This window comes from Monopterus albus, unplaced genomic scaffold, assembly GCF_001952655.1.
Source record: "Monopterus albus unplaced genomic scaffold, M_albus_1.0 scaffold31.1, whole genome shotgun sequence".
NCBI lineage: Eukaryota > Metazoa > Chordata > Actinopteri > Synbranchiformes > Synbranchidae > Monopterus > Monopterus albus.
Window position 1 is genome coordinate 1,189,330 of NW_018127911.1, and position 23,249 is coordinate 1,212,578.

Sequence of the window (23,249 nt, forward strand, 5' to 3'; positions counted from 1 at the left end):
GGCCTGTGGTGAGAGAGACGTGCAGTCTTGTCAAGGCTGGATCCGCCACACCAGAGGGTTTTTTGCTCGTTGTCTCAGAAGTGACAACATTGCCTGTGACGTAGATGAAACCCTCTGGCCAGGCCCAGCTCAAAGATGTGATCCTGAGGCAGAATAATCTTTCTGATGTGTTTTTCTTCTTCTTCTTCTTTTTTGATCGTAACATGGTTTTTGGTAAATTCACTATACAATAAACTTTTTTTGTTGTAACTACACGTCCTGGATGCTGTGTTCTCCTTTTTTTGATCTAGTGTCTAATGACTGAGCTGCAGTGTGTATATGACTGACTCATTTGTGTATGATCTGAAAGCATTGTTTGATTTTGAGTGCTGGTGACATGGTTTTGAAGCAATTGCTTGATTTTGACAGACGAGTCTGAGGTTTTGTAAATTTAGTTTGAGTATTTGGATTTGTGTTTAAGGTTTTGAGAAAATGAGTGGTGGTTTCAAGAAACGTGTTTTAGCAATTCAGAAAAACTGTAACACCAAACACACCAGTTACTGCATGGAGAGAATATTTGTAGAATTAAGAGCAAAATTAATGACCTCCTTTGTCCACTAGAGGGACATCAAGGCACTGGACATAAAAGGACCAAAGAGTCACCCAACTCAGATTTGTCATCTGTAATTGTTTACTACATTTACATAAAAGCAAAGTTCCACAGCAGCAGGTTTAGAGTCATCATTAAAAAAAAAAAAAACATGTCATTACATGTATGCAGTAATTATTTCATTTCATTTATTTCATTTATCTTTACACATGACTGATAGTTTTGACAAGCAATCAGGAACACATATCAGCCCTAGAGCTGAATGAAGGGAGTTTATGGGTATGCACACCTAATAAATGTACTATTAAAGTGGCTTCAAAATTTAATTTAAAAAAAGAGTTATTTCCATGAAGTTTATTTCAAAATTAAAAGTTAATGCTATAAATCAGGTTTTGATTCCCCTGTATGAGGATCTTAACATGGGGGTGTGAGAATGTAAAAACAAACCAAAAAAAAAAAAAAAACACTCACAAATGTACATTTACTCAAAGCCTTTTGTGTGAACAGATAATATGTGCATTTTCCAGGTAACTGATAACGTGAATTACCCTGAGGAGATTAGGACTGGGTTTGAGACTCACCACCCTGGTCATTAATGCTTCAAACATGGAACTATGAATCACTTTTTCAAGAAAAGATTATTGAAACTGGTGAATACATAAGGTACCAATGTTTTATGGGACTTTAACAGAAAACAAAAAGAAAAAAGTCTCAATCTGTAACCCCAGTGTGAATATCCCACACTGTTTACTACAATACGTGAAAGAAAAACTAGCTCTGCTACTACCATCTACAAATCTTAACATGTTCAGTGCTGATTTACTATCCATTTATAATCTCTGATTACACTGATACTTCTAAAAGAATTCTACACATACAAACCCCATTTACTACTTCTAGATGCAGTCATATCGCCTGCTTGCCAAGCCGTACATTTTTTAACAATAACAAAGTGGCACAACTAATGGAATGTAAAACCATGTTAACAAATGTCACATTTTAAACATTAGGTTTCTAAAACTCTAAACTTCATTGATGATGTATTCATGTTTCTAAAGCTGTAGATTTCATTGTTGATTTATTCATGTAACCTATCACACCAAGTACCAGTTACCAGCCTCCAATAAATTCTCCACTCAATCTTTTTTTGACACTACAACATTAACATGATTAACTAACAGACTTCCTTTTTTTTATATCACTTCTGTAGCCTGTTTGGAAAATACTTTGTAAGTCATTATGCATCAACTTGTTTATGTGCAATGTGGCACCAGCTAATTTGATTATGCAGCATGAGATATTTGATTGTGACTGTGGATCAATTTAAAAAAGTCATCAATACTACAGCAGTCTGGAAGAAAGAAATGTCCCACTGGGAAGAATGTTTTTGGAAAACAACTTGTCATACTTATTTGTCTTGACTTCTGAAAGATCTGGAGATATAATTTTGATTTCCACATCATGTTCATGTTCACATTCTAACTTTTAAAACATTTACACACAATTATATTGCTCCACCTTAGGTTTTTTGTGGAATCATAAAGCGCATGTATAAGAAGAAATTAATGCAAAACAGAAATTAGCAGTGTTTATATTAACTCAGTTCCAAAAGTAGAATCTTTACCCAAGCAAATGGAAAACAGGCAAGATGATCTTGACTAGCAAGTTCAAAGAATGCAAATATTACCAGGTGTGACAAACTATATTCTGCTGATCGAGGGATGGAGGTTATTTATAGCGGAAATACAAAAAAAATGCCTGTTAACAGCTCAAGCGATACCGGTGTTATAAACCCCACCAAACTAGTAATTGCAATTTTCTTAACCAAGATTTGCTTTATACCCCAGGCTAGTGGTATCCCCCTCCTGTGCAAATAGATATTTAGCTATATTCATATGCCTCTCCAGTGGAGGTCGCTACTGTCTGATATCTGCTGGTCTGAGTTGTCTCTCACCCTCGGCCAGGAAGATCTGCATGGCCCTGTAGAGCAGATGGACACCCAGTTCCCGTTTCCGTTTCACCTGCCAGTTGGACACCACGCCATAGAAATCCCCTCGCTTCTGATTGGTGAGCATCTTCAAACCTGGCAAGTGATTGTAAAATCAACTTAATTACTGACAAGCACAGAGACAAATGCAACTGCATGCAACCGTTAACAAAACAATTAAAGGACATGCTGCTGAATAGCTATAAGATAATGGCAATTGACTAGCACCAAATTTAACTACTTTCTCTGATTGTTATTATTATTATTATTATTATTATTATTAGAAACAGGCTTTGACAGAGTGATTTAGGCACCTGATACAAAACATATTATTCAAACTGGAGTTCCCTAGTGGGCTATATCGCTGTTTGCCACTTCATAGCAAGCAAGCAAGCAAAATTTATTTATATAGCACCTTCCTAAACCTAAGTTACAAGGTACTTTACAGTAAAACTGAAAAGAATAAAACCAGATAAATTGCACATACACAATAAAATAACAGCAAAAATGCAGAATCAAAAACAAATACATCAGTCAGAGATGTTGTTAAAGGCCTGTGAATACAAGTGAGTTGTAAGGAGTGATCGAAAAACAGACAGGTTAGGAGCAGATCTAATATCCCATGGTACACTATTCTACAGTATAGCTTCCGTACCGCAAAAGCTCGGTCTCCCCAATGTTTTAGTCTGGACTGGTACATCCAGGAACAACTGACAGAAATAAATGGTTTCGACCTCCTTATACTCACTAATGGCCTCGACCATGCAGGCCTCTCTTGTGTAAGCCTCCACTGGAATGACATTCTGGAAACAATGCAAAGAGATGACGCCCTGCTCAGCGTTCCACACTTGAAGGATGTGTTGCACTTTGGGGCACAGTTTCTGTCAAAGAAAAGAAATGGTCTGTGTTATATTTGGATATTTTTCATCTGATTTATTTGAATTTAAATATAGTTAACTAAGACTGCTCAGTGCATGCTGCCCTACCTTGGAGGTCTTGTCCCCTCTGTAGTACTCTAGAGCCTCGTAGAGGTGGCTGTATGGACGGGAGCGCTTTCCTTTACCCACATAAAATATAGCACGGACAAATGTCTGGAAACACTCCTGTGGAGTCATGGTATGGCTGCGAAATGGGAGGTTTTTCGTCACTCTGACAGAGGAAAAAAAGCAAAAATAAACTTAATTATGTATTCATGGCAACAGTGTTAAAGGGTGTGTGCAGTTAAAACAATAAGATTTGCTTAACACTGAAGAAACAAATTTTGACCCAATGACTTTACTGAGTTGTTTTACCTACAAGCCCACTAAGCACCAAAATAGCTAATTAACCAGTTTTGGTATCTTAGATTGAGTTCATTCTGCCTCATAAGAAGTGATGACGATGGAGTCCATTTGAAGAGGTGAGTCTGAAAAGTATATACTTAGTGTATTTTGCTTGATTTTTCAGTTGAGCCTCCTGGTGACTTTATTTAATAAGTACAAATTCACAAACCTTGCTAATATTTAGCCTAGCAATATCAACATGAACCCCTAGAACATCTAGTGTTAAATCAACATAGCTGGTGCTTTATTGTCTAAATGAAACATCACAATGATTGCCTCTCACACATTCAAATATTCATAGCATCCTGTCCTAATTATAAGCAGTGATTTGTAAAATAAAAATTATCCATCTATCCAATCCATGTCCACTTCCCTTAGAGAGGAAAACAAAACAAAAACACAAACAGCAGACCGTGGGTCCAGCAGCAGGTAGTTGAAGCTGGACTTGATGATGCCTTCCCTCCACTTTCTGTTTTGATCTGGTTGATCAAACTGCTGGCACAAAGCCTGCTCATCAGCCTGGCAATTAGGCAGCTCAAATGTCTGCAGGGCCCGACACATTTCTGGACTATAACCCAGATCTGCAGAAACAAAAAAGAGCACATGAAAATGATTTGCTGTGTCAGCGATAGAAAGCTAAGTGACAGTAAGTACACCTCACTCCTTCAGCAACTGTAATCTCATCCACCCACTAAGTGATTGAATGAAGAGTCAGGGTGAGCTTCAATGCAAATAAGGAGTTTCATTTTCATGCTTTTTCATAAAAGTGATTTTGCTATCAACTAAAGGCCACAAATATTTCACTCCTTCACAGGACAATCATTCATTAAAATGCTAACATAATTATGTACCTGGGTAAACAGTAATTCAAATAAAGAGCACAAGCATTACCTGTTTGTAGCTGGTGTAACTGCTTCTGTTGATGTTTTGACTGGGTTTTTGACTCCTGCAGCAGGTGGCAGAGCCTTTGCATGTAGGTGGGCCTGGTACGGCTACTAATAGGACCTGGACTCTGACCCAGCTCTAGAAGCTTCAGTCTCAGCTCCCTGTCAGTCAACCCTTTGGCCTCTGACAACAAACTGCCCTCAGCCTCATCATGTTCCTCTTTCTGTTGTACCATCTGGGGCTTCTGGTTCTCCTTTCCTCTGTTGCCCATTATGTCAGGCTGCATGGAGCGCCAGTCATAAAGTATGGTCTCCTCACTGCTGGTGGTACTCATGCTGGAGCTCAGGGAGGTGTTAGCTGTAGGTGGAATGTGGGTCTCAATTAACTTATGGCCCTGTTCTGTATCGGTGTAGAGGTACTCTACTGGTTCATCCATATCCTGAATGAGTGCACGTCCTCCAGGCGTGCAAGACAGGTTAGCCAGGTGCTGTTGCCTGCAGTTGCTTGACAGCCTGCTCATGCTGTATCTTGGTGTGCATCCAGTGCCTGGGGTGCAAGGAAGATCAGAGTCTTCCCTGGACCTCCTTGGAGAAAAATAACTGGAGCTGGATGAAGATGATGCAAAGTCCGGCTGAGAGCTACAGTTCTCAGTGATCCAGACATCTTCATTTTTTAGGCTCTCCTCTGTGCCTACACCAAGACCATCATTTATGTTTCCCTTTATCTCGTCCGCACTTGTCAGATCATCGGTCAGAAAATCGCTGTCCTCAGTAAGATCTCTGTCCTGGCCTCGCATAGCAAGTATAACCTCTGCAAGGTTTCTTTCATAAGCATCCACTGAAGAATCTTGGTTTTTCTCGAGTATGACTGTATCAGATACAGTCTCTGACTCAGAGGCAATGTCACTTATGCCCTTGGAAAGGATGATGGTATCTGCTTGGCTACTGCTAACACTTGAACCAACTCTCAGGGTGCTGGACTGTGTGTCCCGGTAATCCACTGGCAAGGTGTTTCCTCCTGCGTTACTTTCTGATTCAGATAGTTTTTTGAATGCATTTGGTGAACTGTAATAATCTTCACTGCTTTGACTCCTGGGTGTGTGGCGGCATGCTCGAACTGGCATAGGTAGAGACTCCTCAAACAGAGAAGAGTTGAAGAGGAAACTATCAGGCATTCTGCTTGTTCTCAGTGAACAACGACTCAACCTCTGGCGAGTCCTGCCAGTTACGAAAGGACTTGGTGTGAATGAGAGGTTGATGTTTTCCTCTAATGCACCAACTCCATCATCACATTTGATGTCTGCTACTGGCTTGTCAACACCATCTTCAGTTTTAGTATCCACAACAGGACCACTACGTGCCTCAAAAATACCATCTGAATGATTTCTTTCAGACAAGGACAGTTTTTCAAGTATATCTGGTAACTGTTCTATAGTTTTAGGTACTACATTTATCAGGGGTTCAGCCTGAACAAGTTGTAGGTTTGCATTTCGCCTAGTAAATTCAGAATCTGGAGTGTTTTTAGCAGATTCAGTCCCAACAGAAGCCTCCTCTACCGCAGGGAGCAAAATATTCATGGGGTGTATGGAAGCACTAAGAGCACTGGTGTAATGGTCGCTCTCACAGCTACTGTAATGACTGCTAGTAGTCCCACTACTACCGCTGCTGCCCCCACACAAATGTGCTGGCTGTTCAGGTAGATTTCCCCGAGTCTCTTTTAGAAGTTCACCCTCCTGCTCGCAATCACTCTCTTCCAAAGCACAGTGTCTGATGACTGTTTTCTCCATATCCTCTTCTATGCCTGTGCTACTCTTCCTGCGGAACACATAAACATGATCTGGTGATGTGACATCGATGCCCTGCTTGCATAAAACAGTGACCATGCGTTCTACATGCAAAAAGTCCGCGTATTCAGAAAGGTCAAAAGATAAGTTGCTAGCGCACTGACTGCCATCAACAGCAGACTGCTGTTTGGGAGATTCAGGATTAAAAACAGGGAAATATTCATCTACATCTCTGAAGCCCACACTCTTACAGCTCATTCGCTTGGACAAAAACTCTGGAAAAGTGTCTGATTTGGAGGGAAAGGTTCTGTCATCAGTTGAAGAAGCGTGTTTGCTTGCTTTGGATGTGAACACATCATCAGCAGTACATAAATCGTCCTCATTAAGAACTGGCATTGCAACTGCAGGTCCTATTGCAGACATGCGAGTGCTTGATAGTACGTAGGGGCCATTAGATACCCAGTTTAAGGAGGAACTGTTCCGTTCCTGGCTGTCATGCCTCTTAGTGTCCACATCACAAAGTCTGTTACATGGTATTCCTCTGCTACTTGGCCTACCATCAATAGTAGACAGGTTGAAAAATGATGAGCGCCTTGTGCTGCTCAGCGGGGCTTCATTAAAGTCACTTATCATAGACGAGTTGGAATTAAAGGTGTAGTCAGATTCAGGGTAGCTGGATACGTCCATATGATCTGAATGCACAGCTGTGGAGGAAAAAAAAAAAAGATTAGAAAACCATTAGTCTAGTCTGTGTGCACTGCCAGACCATTTGATCATCAGCCTTTTGTTTCTATTTTATTTGACCAGGTAAATATTGAATGTTACTGGCAAAATCTGGAGTAAATGAGGTACTAATGGCAGGTATTGATCAAAAAATATATGTAATGTAAAATTAAAAGGATGTAAGCAAATTAACACTGTAATGATTGTGCTGTTGCCATGATGTGACAATTTGTTGACAGCTATGTACAATATTAAACATTTGACCTTGATAAATATTAGTGTAATATATCTGCCAACACCACTGGTCAAGTACAATTTTTTTTAAAACATTTTTAGTTTTGGACTTAACCCAAGTTGGACAAAAACCTTGCACACAAGTGAATCTGTTAGAGTGACCGACTTAAAACCTTTCAAAGAGATGATCTTACAGTATTGGAATTTAGGCAAATCGTCCTCCTCTGTGTTCAGTGACATGGCCTGATACTGCTTAAGAAGCTGGGCACATTTTCGATTTTCCTGTTTCTCTGCAAGCTGCCCTGGTGTTTTCCCTTCCTGCATCAATAAAGGAGATAGCAGGAGTAAACCAAACTGAGCCAGACATTCGGAGAATTTGAAATTATCCTCAACAACAGTGAGGAAATTTCCAGTAAAACATAAAAGACAATGTTAATGTAGGCAAAAAATTAAAAAGCTTTCTATTTTAGATTATAGTAGGTCTTTACATGTCTTTTCCTATAAATTGATTTTCCATGCCCTCTGTCTTTGACCCAGTGCACTTCCCATATGTAAAATGATTCATTTTATATATATATATACATACATACATACATACATACACAAACATACACACACACACATTATCTTTGATGGTTGGGTCCCCTCCATTCATCAAGAGAATTTTAATATTTTGATAACATCCCCACAATGCAGCAATGTGAAGAGGAGTCAGGCCATCCGAAGACCTTGGGAGAAACACAACAAGACAAAGCTTGACACAACAATACATTATCAACGTGCTCAAAGAGTTTCAACGGTGTCATCTCAATTTTAACACATTTTTACCAGTAGAACAGGATACTGCAGAGAGTTTAACGCCGAAGGTCATTGCAGGCTTTGTGTATTGCAAAATATGTATTGCTCAAAACACTATACAACCTTCATATACATTTAGATGCTGCAATTTTTTAACTAATCAAAAGACATGTAAAAGTTGGGTTAGCGTTAGATTGAAATAATGATATGGAAAATTATCTAACACAGTGATATGGTGACTTTTCAATGTCAGTTTTATTTTTAAACCATACCTAATATTTGGGTCGGCTCCATGTTGAAGCAACAATTTCAAGCAGCGTGTGTTCTTCTCTGTCTCTTTCCCAACAGCCAAGTGTATAGCTGCCACCCCTTTACTACCCACCAAGTCAGGGCAGGCACCCTGTGAAAGAAGTAGCTGCACTGATCTGTAAAGGAAGAGAGGTCTGTTTGAAATATTCTGAATTGTGGCATTGAATACACAGTTACACTTTCTTTGTTTGTCTTTTTCTTTTTGTCTTTGGGCTTGGTGCTTTAGCACTGAAGAAAAATAATGGTTACTAAGACTTATTTCAACCTGAATGTGGTGCAGCACAGAGCCTGAAAAAATAATGGGTAACTGCCCAAATACCTATGGTTTGGACTGCATCTGCACCTCTAGCTGTTACAAAGGCTGCACATTACAGGGTTAACATTTAACATATGGCTATTATTATTGGTTGTTTCTGACACTTTTTCACCACTGCAGTGATGCCACTTCCTGTATGTGGTAGATATACAAAGGTATCTGTGTTTAGCTGTACTTTGTCACCAGTACTGACAAAGTTAAGTAAGTTAAGTCAAGGCAAATGATTTCTATTGCCAAAATCATGACCACGATTTTATCTCACGGGGGTTTTACAATCAGCACAACATACAACTCCCTCAGAAAGATATTGTATTTAACAGTGGTGTAAAAGATTGATTACTGAAATACTTAAAAACACAGGTATGGCAAAGAACAGATCACAGGGCATTATGTATATCTTATAACATATGTATAAGCCTTGTACCTTATGTCTGCTCCTGTCTGATAGTCTATTAGATACCACACAAAAACTGCAGAGCCTTAGATGTTTTCAAAACAATGCTGCAGTCTAACAGCTCCAACAAAGGTCACCAAACAAACACACATGACGTTTGAAGAATCTACAAATATAAAAAAAAAAAAAAACTTCTTTCGTCAGACAAACTCAAGCTACTTTATTACTGCATCTTGAAAATAACGTGAGATTAGTTAAACTCGTACAATATTGTTGCCAGTGAAGTCAAAATCTCCAGCATTCTGGTGGTAATTTTCCACCCTGTTATTGCATCTCTTTCAAAATAAGACATGTCTGGGCAAAACAAAGACATGAGGACTAGAGCATCACCTGGGTTCTCCGTTGTTCACCGCTTTGCACAGTTGAGTTTCCAGCCTTCTCGGCTTTTGAGCCATGATCACCGTTGTCCGTTTAAAAATTATCTATGAACCCGATTGACCTAAAGATCGATTAATTGATGTTATCGTTTGCTAGCCGAGCTAACTATTAGCGTCTGAGAAGCTGCAAAAGCCATTGCAGATATCGAACTACGTTTCCTGTACAACTAACCAACAATCAATTAAAACTCATCCGTTCTATTCATTAAATATTTAAACTGGAGGAGTGCTGTCAAACTCTAAAAACATTCACAAACTGTTTACCCACGTAATATTAGTGTTTTGATGAGGCTGCACGATTGTATTAGTTAAACTTCCCTCCAAGAACACAAACATTCCGTTTCCTGGCAGAGAGCGGAAGTCCCACCCACGAAAGCATTTTATTGGACAGTGCTTTAATTTAGACCAATCAGATTAGCTGAAAAGGAGGTCTACGTTTTAGTAGATAGGCTCAGAAGCAGCTTCTGTATCATTGTATAGTAGTACAGTACCACATTATGTTTGAATGAATAATGCATGGTCTCCTGCTAAAGAATGATTCTCCCTAAGTATCATAGCCTGTGGGTTTCAGTCAGATGTTACTTAATTTAAAGTTGTAAATCAGTTTCGATTTTTGTTTGTTTTGTTCATTCTCAATCTTTTATTGGCTGCATCTGCATTTAAATAATGGAGTAAAGCTCAAATATTAGTACTTTATGTTTTAGGGTACAGGAACAAATTCTATATTCATTTTTGTTAAATACTACTGATAAGATAAGGAACACATGATCACACCATAAATGTTGTGAGTTGTATTTTTATTGCATTTAATAATAATTATTATTATTTTATTATTATTGCTGCACTACTGTTAAAAGTCAAAGTTCAATGCAGTAAAAGTAAGAATTGTTTATTTATTTTATAGTTTTTCTTTACAAAAATGTAAAATACTGTAACACAATTACTCTAAGGTCAAGACAAGTTCCCGGGAAGCAGTCCTCTCAGACAGAGCACAGAAAGAGGAGAAGGAGACTCATCAGGAGGAGCAGCAGGCTTGGGTGGATAGCTCCGGCATGGTTGGGAGGAGGAAGTGTGCAGTTCTCATAGGGCTCCAGACAGGCAGAGTAAGCAATGACATGGGCGATGTAGTTCTGCTCCTGGACTCCATGGATAAGGTGTGACATGGGACCTTTGGCAAAAATGGCTACGTCCTCTATGCCGTGGGTCTCTGAATCAAGAGGGACAGTAGCCTGCTGCAGGTAATCGTTACCCGCTAAAAGACAGTGGAACAAAGGAGGATTAGGCTAGCTATATCAGGGTCTTCTGGTGCATAAACAATGACAAATTACAAAGCCACAGTTAGTACATATAGCACTGTTGTCAAAATAACAGGGAAACCTAACAATATGATGGTATCCAGTACAACTAAACAGCAATCAACTGAATATGCTCTTTAACGGCAGTATTTATTGCACAGATGTACAGTATTACTGCAGGATATTGTAAGTGATTCATCATAACATAAGTTATATTGTTTACAGTAAATTAAAGGAATGTGCCAAGTTTCTGAACAGACTGACGTTTTAGTGTCTATTAAAACAAAATTGTGCATTATGAGTGGATCATGCTGACACCAGAGTTATAGGATGATAATGTATTTTATTATAGAATACTACATATTATGCAGTGCTTGTAATATATCACTTATGTTGGCATTTAAAGAATTGTTCTGCTTTTATTTGTGTCTGACAAAAATAGCACTTATCTAAATACTGCATACTCACTGCAGACAAACTATTACATTCGTGCATTTTACACATAGGATACAATTGATACATGTGGTAAATTAAAAACAATACACTAGTTTATTGCTGCCTTTTAAAAAGAACCAACATTTGTTTGAAACTATATATGACCCAGTGGGGATGAATAGTGAACAGTGAACAGGTACTGTAGACTTTAGCAAGTACTTCCATGCCGCTACAGCAGGTATCCAGTTACACCACAAGGTGGAGATAAAACATTATTTTCTCTAGAAGTACTATCAATGTACACTCACATGAAACTGACTCATTCACATCCGGGCGGGTTCCATTCACATATCCTGGTCCATTGCCATACAGAGCAGTGGTGAAGTGCTTCTTGTCATCAGCTAATGTGCGAGACACCCCTGTAAAACACAGAACAAACTGGTATTTACAGGTTTGTTCAAACTTGGACCATCAGATGATTTTCACTTTATATAATAAAACCCCCATCGACTCAGCCTTGCCAAGGTCTAAAAGTACATTTTACCTAAAACAGGGTTTCCTCTAGCAGATTTTCCACCAAAGCTAAAGACATGGGAGTGGTCAGCAGTGACCACAGTCAGGGTGTCCAGTTCACTGGTAAGTTCAGCTGCTCGACCAATCGCCCGGTCAAACTCTACAGCCTCATAGAGAGCTCGTTTGGCCTTTCCTGCGTGGTGTCCCTGGTCAATTCTCCCACTTAAAGTCCAAAAGAAAGTCATTGACAAATTAGCATTAGCAGTATCCTGTTCTTCATTCTGAAATGTAAGTTTAATATTGATATTTAATGATAGTTTACTGTCTGAAAAAAAAACTATGGAAAACTACTTATCTTCCACAAAGAGGAAAAATCCCTTGGGGTTCTTGCTGAGAATCTTTATAGCTTTCTCCATCATTTCGGTGAGGGACGGGTCCATGGATTTATCACGGTCCAGCTCATAGCGGCAGTCTTTTGGCTCAAACAGGCCTAAATGCAGATGAAAATTTCATGCTTGAGTATTATGACCTAACAAATGTGAGCTTTTAAAATGTGGAAAGTATGCTTGCCTTGTTGCTATAAGTCACAATTCAAGATTGCATAGGAAAAATAGCATCATGCCCTCCCTATTGAGAGCCAATATATTCACCCTGAACACCTAAAGACAGCTCAGGTGGTCATTTAAGCACAAACCTTTAGGGGTTTCACTTGATAAATGACTTAAACTGCTATGTGATTTTCAGACATGTAACAGATACATTTTTTTGCCAGTGAATAAATTATGTCAACAAAGCCAGTAGCACATTGGTTCACATAAATTTCCCAATGTAGTTAACATTTACATTCATGATGGAAATGGTTTACATCTCTCAGGAAAACTGTATTAATATTATAGTGTGTATTGATACTCATTTTAAAGTGATATCCTAGTGACATCTGCTAACTTGTTAACTGAACTCTTACCCATCAGAAAATCTGTAGCTGCTGGATTGACTGCAGCCAGTTCAGCCTTGTTCCAGACATATTTAGCATTCTGTAAGCAATGAATAGAAATAAACAAAGTAACTGGAGGATTTTGTAAGCATAGGAAGATTGATGAACACACTTGAAAAATCAACCATTTACCATTTTATTCCTTCTCCACTCCTTCACAAGATCTTGTCCATCATTTCGGCTTCCTGTAATATTTGCATACTCTGGGTCTTGTGTTGTTTTGGGGAACATGTACTGACGACCTCCACCAAGAATGACCTGGATTGGGAGATATGGTGACAGTTATCAAAAATCAAGCCATAAGTCAAAGAAAATTATTTGTTGTATGGTCTTAAAAAATTTCAGCATTTATCCAGGAATTTTTTATGAGGTGACCTGACTAAAGAGGCTACAGCATGCCCAGATGCTTTGCTATTTATTGGTTTATTGTATGAGTGTTCTGATATTTTGCTAAAAAGATTCCTGTATATTAAGGCTTACATTTATCTCTGTGTTGTTAATCAGCTGATAAGCAATGTCACGGCATCTGTTACGGATAGCCTCAGGGGGGAGGTCAGAGTCGGCGTACCAGTCTCGATCGGCACTGTGAGCGTAGCTTGCACCAGGAGAGGCATGCTGCACTCGAGTTGTAGTGACAATTCCCACAGATTTTCCTAAAAACAGAGCAAAGTGTTTATAATGTAGACAGCTTTTTTACATTGTACACACTGATATGACTTTGTATATCTACCACCAAAAATGAAACAACTAAAGACAAACTAAATTATTTTCAGATCTTATTCAGTCAAGATATTATGCAGATTTCAGTCACATTAATAAAGTGTGAGTCAGTGCTGAAATATTGATACTTCCGATCCCAGTGTTTCTTGTTCTAGGATCGACTCACAAATGAAAAGATTGATATCTAAAAAGAGTAGGCTAATTTGGGGCAAATGTATATTTTATTGTCAACAGGGACATAATAGAAAGTAACTACATTATGACCAGAATGGTCTAAATAATAGCAGGTTGATAGGAACTACTTCTCCTTTCACCTGTCATAGTCATAATCAAACTATATGGCTCTGTAAATGCCTGAGCCACTGTGAATCACAATAATAAAAACTTTTAGTCTAGAGTAACAGAGCAGATGTCACATGGGGTTGCTGGGAAAAGGGATATAAACTTCAACCAAGATGGCATATCCCTGGGTATGTAGTATGGACATAGCCCCACTGCCAACAGTTCAGTATCTGGGCTGCAGACTCAACCCTTAACAGTATGTGAGCAGGGTATCAATATTTGTTGTTAATATGTGGAGACTCCTTATAGATTCCCTTTCAAACCACTAGAAAGTGAAGCTTTGTGGTCCTAAACACTGTACTTACCTGCTTTCTTGGCACGGTGCAGAACAGATGTAACTTCATTCCCATAAGTAGCACTACATTTGCTTCTTGGGGCAGCAGCAGTGACACCCAGAGTGCCGTAGTTGGCCTTCACACCACATAAGTAGGCGGTGGCTGTGCCAGCACTGTCTGGCATCTGCTGGTCGACATTGTACGTCTGCAGGGGCCATATACAATTACATTCATTAATGTGAACATTTATCATCTCATCATTTAGCAAATGATACTGACTTACACTGAGAGTAAGAGCAGAATAAAATTGCATTCTTGGACTAGATGAACATAAACATGTTCCTTAAATTCTCTCAAGCGATAATAAACTCCTGATTTTATAAACAATAAAAAGTTAAACAACTGTTGTGTTTTTCAGTTAATAAAACATGTCCATTTGTCTTTTTTTTTTGTTTGTTTTTGTTGGGTGGTCAGAGTGGGCTGACCTTAGACAGTGCCAGATGAGGGAAGGTATCCATGACCAGGCTGGTCTCCTCCCCAGATTTTCCTGCCATCTGGCCTTTGAGGATCCGCGCAGCAGTCACTGTTGTTACCCCCATACCTGAAAGCAGGTGCAATCACACCTGAGTATTAGATTATATCCACCAGGGAGGCACAGGGCTGCCACTGTGCTCTGTGAACCTCATAATGCTAAGCTGATGTGCGAGGTTAGAAGGTGCTGAAAGCAAACAGCATATTCCACATTTCTTCTCTTCTACAGACCTTCTTATAGTTCATGAAATATGCAGGGCATTTTGTCCAATAATCCTTGTCAGAGCTTGTCCTTTTCTTAGGTGTAGTTGCTCTGTTACTGTATATTTCACATTCAGATTGAAAGAAGCAGTAGCTAATTTTCTTTCTGCATCTTATATATTTGTAAAGAACTACATATAAACCATGTTATGAAATCATTATTCCTTGGCTGTGTTATTTCTCAGTAGGAAACTGAATATCTGATAAAATATGCCTTTGAAAATGTCAAAAGCGGCACAGTGGTGCAGTGGTTAGCACTCTCAACTCACAGCAAAAAGGTTCTAGGTTCGAGCCCGGGCTTATTCTGGCTTCCTTCCACAGTCCAAAGACATGCAGCTTAGGTTGCTTGGCAGCTTTAAATTGGAGTGAGTGTGTGTGGTTGTTTGTCTACATGTCAGCCCTGTGACAGACTGGCGACCTGTCCAGGGTGTACCCCGCCTCTCTCCCAGTGTCAGCTGGGAGGGAGCCCCCCCCCATTGACCCTATTCAGGAATAAGGGTAAGACTTTACTGATCCCACAATGGGGAAATTCCAGTGTTCCAGCAGCATTATGGGGCAAACAACAAAACACCACAAGAACAACAAACACCATAAGGACCTCTGAGAAGCAAATCAAAGATACCTAAAAAACAAGACAAAACATTGCACTTGAGAGAAATCTTGAAAAACAAGAATATTACTCCCACAATTAATTCCACAATGGGGAAAAACCCTGTATATCAACAGCAGTAGAGACTAAACAACAGACACCATAAGAACAATAGACACCACAAGGATCTCTGAAAAACAAATCAAGAATACCCAAAAACAAGACAATACAAACATTTCAGAGAAATCAGGAACAAGATATTGCTCCCACAATCAATCCCCCAGACAGAGCAGTCTGTGGTCAGAATGGACTCGGGGTGTATGCATTTCTGCAATTTGCATACAGTAGTTCCAAAGTTTTATTGTCCCTTGTGTGGCAATTAACATATTGGGTGAAGTTTGGGAGGGTGGCAGAGACGGGGAGGGAGGCATGGTTAAATTCCCCCGAGATATAGATAATAGATGGATGAAAATGTGAAATGTTATATATACTGTATAATGCACATTTTTCAAGTGCTTGAGCATGAAATTACTGTGAGTGGTTAGACTTTAAGGCAGAACATGTCATTCCTCTGTTGGAAGGTATTTTCAGGTATGCCAAGAACTTTACAATTTGTTTCCATAAACATGCCATTTATGAAGCAACTCACCGTTATTGATTAATCTTACACTGATAAAATCTTGGGTTTGCAGCATGTGCATGTATGTGGGTTGGGGAGGAGATTGCTGCAACCATAAACTAATAATGCATCTATAAATATGTATTTGATTCAGTGGACTTACCAAATACAAATCTGGGAAAAGATGATGCATACAGCAGTGAACATTTGACCTTTTTTGTGAGCCTGGGTGTCATGGTTAGATGTCACATCAGGAAATACCAGCTTATCTTGTTAGGTTTCTTTGCCAAATTAATTTTAGAAAATGCAGGGTTTTTTTTAACACTAAAACATAAAGTTTACTTTGCTACATTTTTTTGGTTTACATTTCCATAGCATTATTATAAAAAATAAAAAGCAGCTTTAATCAAAAGTTAGTCTGATTCTGAAGTAATTTGCATATTAAAAACTTATGTAGCAACCAATCGTCCACCAGTTTAAAGATTTTAGCATTAATGGGAGTTGCATGAACTCTTTATAGTGACTTACCTTTGGCGATCAGATCAATTGAGGACACATGAGGGAATGGTATAGACTGTAGTTTAGAATCAGTTTGTTTTGTCATACTTGGCTTTCCAAGCAGATGTGATCAGCTGATCAGGTGATCAAATGTCAACATTCATCTCCTTTTACACAAAAGCCGGTGCTTTTTGGAGTCACATAGACTGCTGTTTCTCTTTATGTTGGTGACCTACATTACAAACATGATGAGACTGAGACTAACAATTACAGGCTCCACTGGCTCCTTCTCACCTGGACAAACAAACCGAACTGAAATGGGGAAATGCTCTAGAATTCAAAGAAAAATCCACAAAACTCCTTTCTTAGACTCACCATCCCCCAGAAATAGGATGATGTTCTTGGCTTGGTGAACATTAGGCTGGACATTCAGGGCAGTATGAAGAGCCTGACTGGCTTTGTTGTTCCAGTAGCTGGCATGCAACTCTTCCTCTATAAGAAAGGAAAAGATAATATGACAGTTGCCTATTTCCACATCTGAAAGCAATTCTTAGTTTCTGCAGATACAGCACCATTAACAGATCCTTACCTGAAAAACACAAAGTCCACTGCACTGAAATTAAAACAAGTAATCCAGTAAATATTATCTTATGCTTGCTGGCCATGGTGTTGATTGTATGTGAATAAAGAAGCAGCATGGAGTACAAGAGAGCTTTTCTGCACACTAAGGTCCCTTTATATCTCCAGTCAAGGAGCAAAGGGCACATGGGCCTCATAACATGTGCAAACACACACACACAGACACTGCTGTGTTTTCATTCCTTGTGGGGACTTTGCATTGACTTACATTCATTTCCTGTAGACCTATCCTAACCTTAACCATAACCACTACTTGCCTAACACCTAACCCTGATTGTATCCTTAACCTAACACCTAACCTTAAACCATGTTGCCACCCAAAAATTCAGTGATTTCCTCATGGGGACCAGCCTCTGGTCCCCACAAGGATGGCCAAGTCCCCACAAAATGAGTTTGTTAACAGATTTTGGTCCCCATAATGTTAGTAAAACAAAGGCACACATACACATGTTGTGTTTTTATCACTTCTGACCTTAACCTCACCATAACGTTATTTAGGGCACCTTAAATACAGCATAAGAGGCAGTAAGTTGCACAGTGGTACCAAAAATATGTAAAGTAGGTTTTAACTTCCCTTTGTAGTAATTGTATATGCAAGGTGGCATGTGACAGTTTAGACATTAACATTACTGTGTTACACTCTACCTGACATTCAGTGTGGAGGGAAATTTTTTGGGGAAAACTTCATTTCTGGTGTAAACCAATACTGTAGATGATTTGGACTTCCATGCAAATGGAGGAACATGTAAAGAGGAACAGCTTCTTTAGCTAAACAGTTCACTTAACAACTCATTTTAGCTGATGTTGCATTGCTCAGTCCCTTTTTGCATTATAGTCAAAGCAGACCACTGAGCAGACCACTGAGAGATGTGTTATTCTTGCTACACTTGATATATTCGTTATTTTGAAGTAGTGTATGTACTAGATACATCATGTGTAATGACACAAAAATAACGAACCTATTATTTGTTTAGTTTTATTAGTTCCGGGACAGCTGAAATGCAGACCCAGCCATAACACAAATCACCACCTGGTGAAAGGAGTACCAGCTTTAGTCACAGGTGCTTTATAGCCACTATTCATCCCTATTTAATGATGATGATTACACAGAATCATAAAGTATGGTGTTACCTGCAGTAAGTGAATAACGATCAAAATAACAAGAGACTCACCAAGAACAAGAGATTTTTTTTAATCCTTATTTAAGTAACATTTGCAAAAACAATATAAAAATACAGTGACAATATTTGCTTACAACATACATTAATGTATAATCCAAATACTGTACATTCGGACAGAAAATAGATTTACTACTTGGAACCAATGAGGTCAAGATACTTAAAAAAAGCTAAATTTCCTCTCCTAAAAGAGGTACAGCACCTTTATGAGTTCTTCTAAGGTCTATTGCTATTGCAGCTTGGTGTAGCACGATGGCTCACTCTTTAGGTTTCTGTGAATGGAATGTCTGAACACTGAGTCCTCAGCCTGCTTGTTTGTTTCAAGTCATTCTGGGTAAAACCTCTGATTCATGTTTAAATAGTCAAATACAGCTCCTTGAAAATGGTGTGTACTGTAGCTCTGTGTGATGAGTGCTGGCCAAAATATATTTAGAAGAAAACTTAAAAAAAAAAAAAAATCAAACTATGCAACTGAAGAACTAGTGAGTTAGTATCATTAGTAGTCATGTTGCCAGTGCAGGTTTGAACTTTAGTAGTAGAAAATCCTTATTCTACTGACTCCACAGTGGCAACAGTTGCACAAATGTTTCTAAAAGAATGACTTGTTTATGAATTTATTTTTCTGTTTGCATATTTGCTTTTGTTCTAACCTGCAATGCCTACCTGTTTGTGTTTGAAAAAGAGCTACAACATGTATGTTTAAGCCTGTGTTTTCCATGCATTCTAGGTAACCAGCTTATGGGAATGTGTACTGTGTGATCACAATGTATGTGGGTATATTTCTATTAGCAAATACAGTACTGTATATCCCTGCATTCTGGCTTACCAGCCTGTGTTCATACAGTAAATGTTTGTGCATGTACTCTATGATTGTTCAGTACATTAAAGCTACAGTATGTAACTTAAGGTAGCACTAGCATGAAACTCCAAATCAATCCACTCTGCTCTGCCCAGCACTCACTCTCCATGCTCCATTATGCTCTCCTATAGTCTGCTACGCTCAGCCGCGCTCTACCCAGCTTTTCAGATATTTGTCAAAATTAAATTACAATAAATGAGAATGCAACAAAACTTACTGATCATGCAGTAATAATTGAAAAGCTGCTGTCTCTGCACAGCTGCGAGTGCTGCTCAATATGAGTCTGGGTCACGGGAGGTTTTGATAGCACCTCTCCACATTAAGACAAGTTTTGAAACATTTCTACAACAAAAATATTTGAAAAATGTTACACACTGTAGCTTTAAGCTTCTGTATTGCTGCATGCATACACTGTACTTGTTTGAATGCATGTGGTGATGTGTGTTTGGGGGTCATCTGAAGAACCAGAAGAGGCCAAGAAGGCCAAACAGGAAGCTTGATGGTGTTTTCACAATCCCAGTTGAGGTCTGGTTGTAGGGGAGAGGAGGACAATTTATGTAAGGCTCCAAACAGGCAGCATAGGCCATGACATGAGCCACATAGTTCTGCTCTTTCACTCCATGGAACAGGTGAGCCATTGGGCCTTTGGCATAGATGGCCACATCTTCTCCACCATGTGTCTCAGCATCAAGAGGGACAGCAGCCTGCTGCATGTACTCTTCATCATCTGGAGAGAAACAAACAAAATGTGCAATGTAACCAAACACTGTTTTAGGCACCTCTCTGCTGGATCATCAACTGTAAATACACAGTATATACTTCTACAAACCATGTCATCATAAGTTACTCATGATGTCACTCTGGATCAACTGCGGTTGTGTCACTTGTAGATTATTTACTGACACATTATAAATACCACTGTTATCTCACAGCACAAGATCACACACATGAAAGCATACTTTACTGAAGCACTGACTATCTTGTCTTTGCCTCTTAGCTTTGCTTTCAGAAGAGACTGCACTGGACCTCCTTTGTTAGTTTGTTACTCCAGAGAGCACCTATGGATAGGTTTAAAATGACATTCGCATCATAGATATTTTTATGGCTGTTTTTCCCATAAAACTTGCTTTGCAGATCTTCTGTAATTTACCAAATGAAACTTAATTACAACATTTTAAAATCCAGAAGGTAATTTAAGTCTTTTTGATAAATCCAACATACAATCCTAGAAAACACGTGCTAAAGTGCTCTTGAAGTTATTATGTAAAAAGACTCTAGTCCTTAAGTGCGTTCTAGGTAAACAATCTTTTGCACTATTTTGGTTAGATTGGTGCAAAAATCTGGTGGGAACCTTTGATTCATTTGGATGCTTGAACTTCTACAACAGTGTTTTGGTCTCATATTTATCAGACTATTGACCCTAGCTTTTGCAGTACTACTTATTTCTCTAGAAGGATACCTTTAAAGTTTTAGAAAAGACAAAATTGAGGGTTTTAAAAAGGTAATTCATTCTCAGACAGTATTTCATCCTTCAAGTATAAACACTCACGCAATGATTAAAGCAAATGGTGCAGAACAAAAGGAGGAGGACCTGGATCACTGCTGTCAAGCATTCCACACACACACACACACACACACACACACAAAAATTGAAATAACATTTACATTTAAGACCTGTGTGACAAAGAGAATTAGAGAAAGCACAGTGAGCCCCATAAACATCATGTTTCCTTTTTGCTTTCCAGAGTAAAACACAAGCATGAGTCAGCTGTAACCACATCAGTTCAGGCTGTCTGTACACACACCAGTACAGACAAGTGCTGCATCTGTAAGACATTAGTTTATACTTACAGTAATCTACCATTGTGATGTTCCCTCTGGTTCCATTTATATGAACATAACCGGGGCCATTGGCATACAGGATGCTGGTGAAAGGCAATTTGTCCTCAGCTTTCTTTGGTGCCAGACCTAAATGACAACAAATGGCAGTGAAGGTATGTAAAAATAGAGTAAACAGCACCTTTTCAAATAGAGGCAAAAAGAGCACATAGGGTAACATGTACCTTGTAAGACAAAAAAACATTCAAATAACATAACCACAATTTTAAATATTATATAATTACTTTCAAACTTCTTAACTTGTAATAATTTTGGTATGATTTCAATTCAATATAAATCCACTTTGTCATTCTTTGTTTTTTCTCCATCGGTGCTTTGTAAACTTCATATTTCTGAGAATGACTTCCATGTAAATTTTAATCTGGCCAACATTTAAGGCTTACCAAAGATGGGGTTTCCTCGAGGTGTGTTACCGCCAAATGTGAAGACATGCGAGTGGTCAGCAGTAACCACAGTCAGTGTGTCGAATTCTCTGGTTAGCTCAGCAGCACGCTGAATGGCTCGGTCGAACATCACAGCTTCTGTCAGGGCCAGTTTGGCAATGCCATCATGGTGACCATGATCAATTCTGCCTCTTAAAGAACACCCAAAAACAAGTGGATTAGACCGAACCCAGAACATTCAATCTTGACACAATATCACTCAGTTAATTTTAGCTGTAGCTCAAAGAAAAATGGATACAACAGTAATTCTGACTGTTAAAAGTGTTTTGTGTTTAAGGCTCATGCTACATTTTGTTTTTGCTTTTCACTCTTCAACAGTAGGTGTCTGGTGCTGTAAAGTAATATATCATAACATCAACATTTTTCAGAACTTTTGCACTGACTGCCACGCATTCCTTAAAATAAATTTTACATCAGTGTTTTAAAACTAAATTTAAGGTCCTAAACCTTTCAAAACATTACTCAAGGTATAAATCATCATACCCCTATCTTGACCATTATTCTTCATGATGGCGACAGTGACACGGTTGATGGAATTTTAATTTAGAAGACTGTTCATGTGGTACTCATCTTCCACAAACAGGAAGTATCCTCTGGGGTTCTTGCTGAGGATTTGTATGGCCTTCTCAGTCATCTCCACAATGGATGGGTCTCGTGTACTGTTCCGGAAAACCTCAAATCTCATGTCCTTTGGCTCAAACAGACCTGGAACCCCCCACCCCCCACCACCCCAGCAAAGGAAAACATTTGAAAATGTTCACGTGTGAAAAGTAGCACAGCAGCAGAGAGGAATTCTATTCCATCTAAGTGGGCATAGTTAAACTATAGAATAACAGATCAACATGAAAAAGTACAAGAGTAAGAAGAAAACCATTATAAACTACACATATTTACCTGTTAACTAGCTACAAAGCCTTGCTAGCATTTTTAGATCAAGAATGTTGCCATAAATCAGTTACTAATTACTGGGTTTTGTATTTTTATTTATATTTTAAAAAGCTGATAATAGTATTAAGACATTCAGCACTTTCAGACAAGCTATCTGATCGATTGAAAACATGCTTGAATTCTGCTAACAATTTTGAAGACCTAACTGCTGACTTTTGGAAAAGCTTACTCTCTCTTCCTGTGCTGTTATATTTTAGATATAAGAACACATTTAAATCCAAGAAACATTTTTTAACACTCGGGTGAAGAGAGGGGCGGAGCTGTCAACTGATCACCACCTGGTGGTGAGCTGGATCCGATGGCGGGGGAGGAAGCTGGACAGACTCGGCAGACCCAAACCTATGGTGAGGGTCTGTTGGGAACGTTTAGCAGAATCCCCTGTCAGCGAGATCTTCAACTCCCGCCTCCGGCAGAGCTTTGACCAGATCCCGGGG

General features: G+C 38.9%; 3 protein-coding genes across 3 annotated transcripts in view; all 3 read right to left on the reverse strand.

Moving 5' to 3' along the window:
* Positions 1–2,225: 2,225 nt before the first annotated feature.
* On the reverse strand, positions 2,226–10,117 carry LOC109958296 (serine-rich adhesin for platelets). The gene is made up of 9 exons (XM_020596834.1): positions 9,731–10,117; positions 8,594–8,746; positions 8,146–8,251; positions 7,718–7,841; positions 4,790–7,270; positions 4,311–4,479; positions 3,563–3,725; positions 3,325–3,457; positions 2,226–2,672 (listed from the first exon to the last, which is right to left on the reverse strand). The coding sequence occupies exons 1-9, from the start codon at positions 9,793–9,795 to the stop codon at positions 2,506–2,508; spliced, it is 3,561 nt and encodes a 1,186-aa protein (XP_020452490.1). The 5' UTR covers positions 9,796–10,117; the 3' UTR covers positions 2,226–2,505.
* Positions 10,118–10,738: 621 nt separating this feature from the next.
* On the reverse strand, positions 10,739–17,514 carry LOC109958297 (alkaline phosphatase-like). Its single transcript, XM_020596835.1, has 11 exons — positions 17,439–17,514; positions 17,225–17,341; positions 14,837–14,952; positions 14,382–14,556; positions 13,495–13,667; positions 13,147–13,272; positions 12,985–13,054; positions 12,372–12,510; positions 12,052–12,242; positions 11,816–11,926; positions 10,739–11,029 (listed from the first exon to the last, which is right to left on the reverse strand). The coding sequence occupies exons 1-11, from the start codon at positions 17,512–17,514 to the stop codon at positions 10,758–10,760; spliced, it is 1,566 nt and encodes a 521-aa protein (XP_020452491.1). The 3' UTR covers positions 10,739–10,757.
* A 2,369-nt stretch (positions 17,515–19,883) lies between these two features.
* LOC109958316 (alkaline phosphatase-like) overlaps positions 19,884–23,249 on the reverse strand; it is an 11,177-nt gene continuing 7,811 nt past the window's right edge. The window contains exons 8-11 of the mRNA XM_020596857.1: positions 22,434–22,572; positions 21,808–21,998; positions 21,377–21,493; positions 19,884–20,252 (exon numbers count right to left, since the gene is read on the reverse strand). Of these exons, the coding sequence (XP_020452513.1) occupies positions 19,978–20,252; positions 21,377–21,493; positions 21,808–21,998; positions 22,434–22,572 (722 nt within the window). The 3' untranslated portion in view covers positions 19,884–19,977. The remainder of the gene's footprint in view (positions 20,253–21,376; positions 21,494–21,807; positions 21,999–22,433; positions 22,573–23,249) is intronic.

Bases quoted from the DNA above. Each gene is read 5' to 3' on its own strand.
- LOC109958296 (XM_020596834.1), bottom strand. From the start codon at position 9,795: ATGGCTCAAAAGCCGAGAAGGCTGGAAACTCAACTGTGCAAAGCGGTG. The intron at 7,842-8,145 runs GTGTGTGTGTGT...TTATTGATGCAG, and splicing joins ACCCAACCATCAAAGATAAT to GAAGGGAAAACACCAGGGCA. The intron at 3,726-4,310 runs GTCTGCTGTTTG...TTCCTCTGTCAG, and splicing joins TACCTGCTGCTGGACCCACG to AGTGACGAAAAACCTCCCAT.
- LOC109958297 (XM_020596835.1), bottom strand. From the start codon at position 17,514: ATGGCCAGCAAGCATAAGATAATATTTACTGGATTACTTGTTTTAATT. The intron at 14,557-14,836 runs GTCAGCCCACTC...TGGCCCCTGCAG, and splicing joins CTCATCTGGCACTGTCTAAG to ACGTACAATGTCGACCAGCA. The intron at 13,273-13,494 runs GTAAGCCTTAAT...CTCCCAATCCAG, and splicing joins TTAACAACACAGAGATAAAT to GTCATTCTTGGTGGAGGTCG.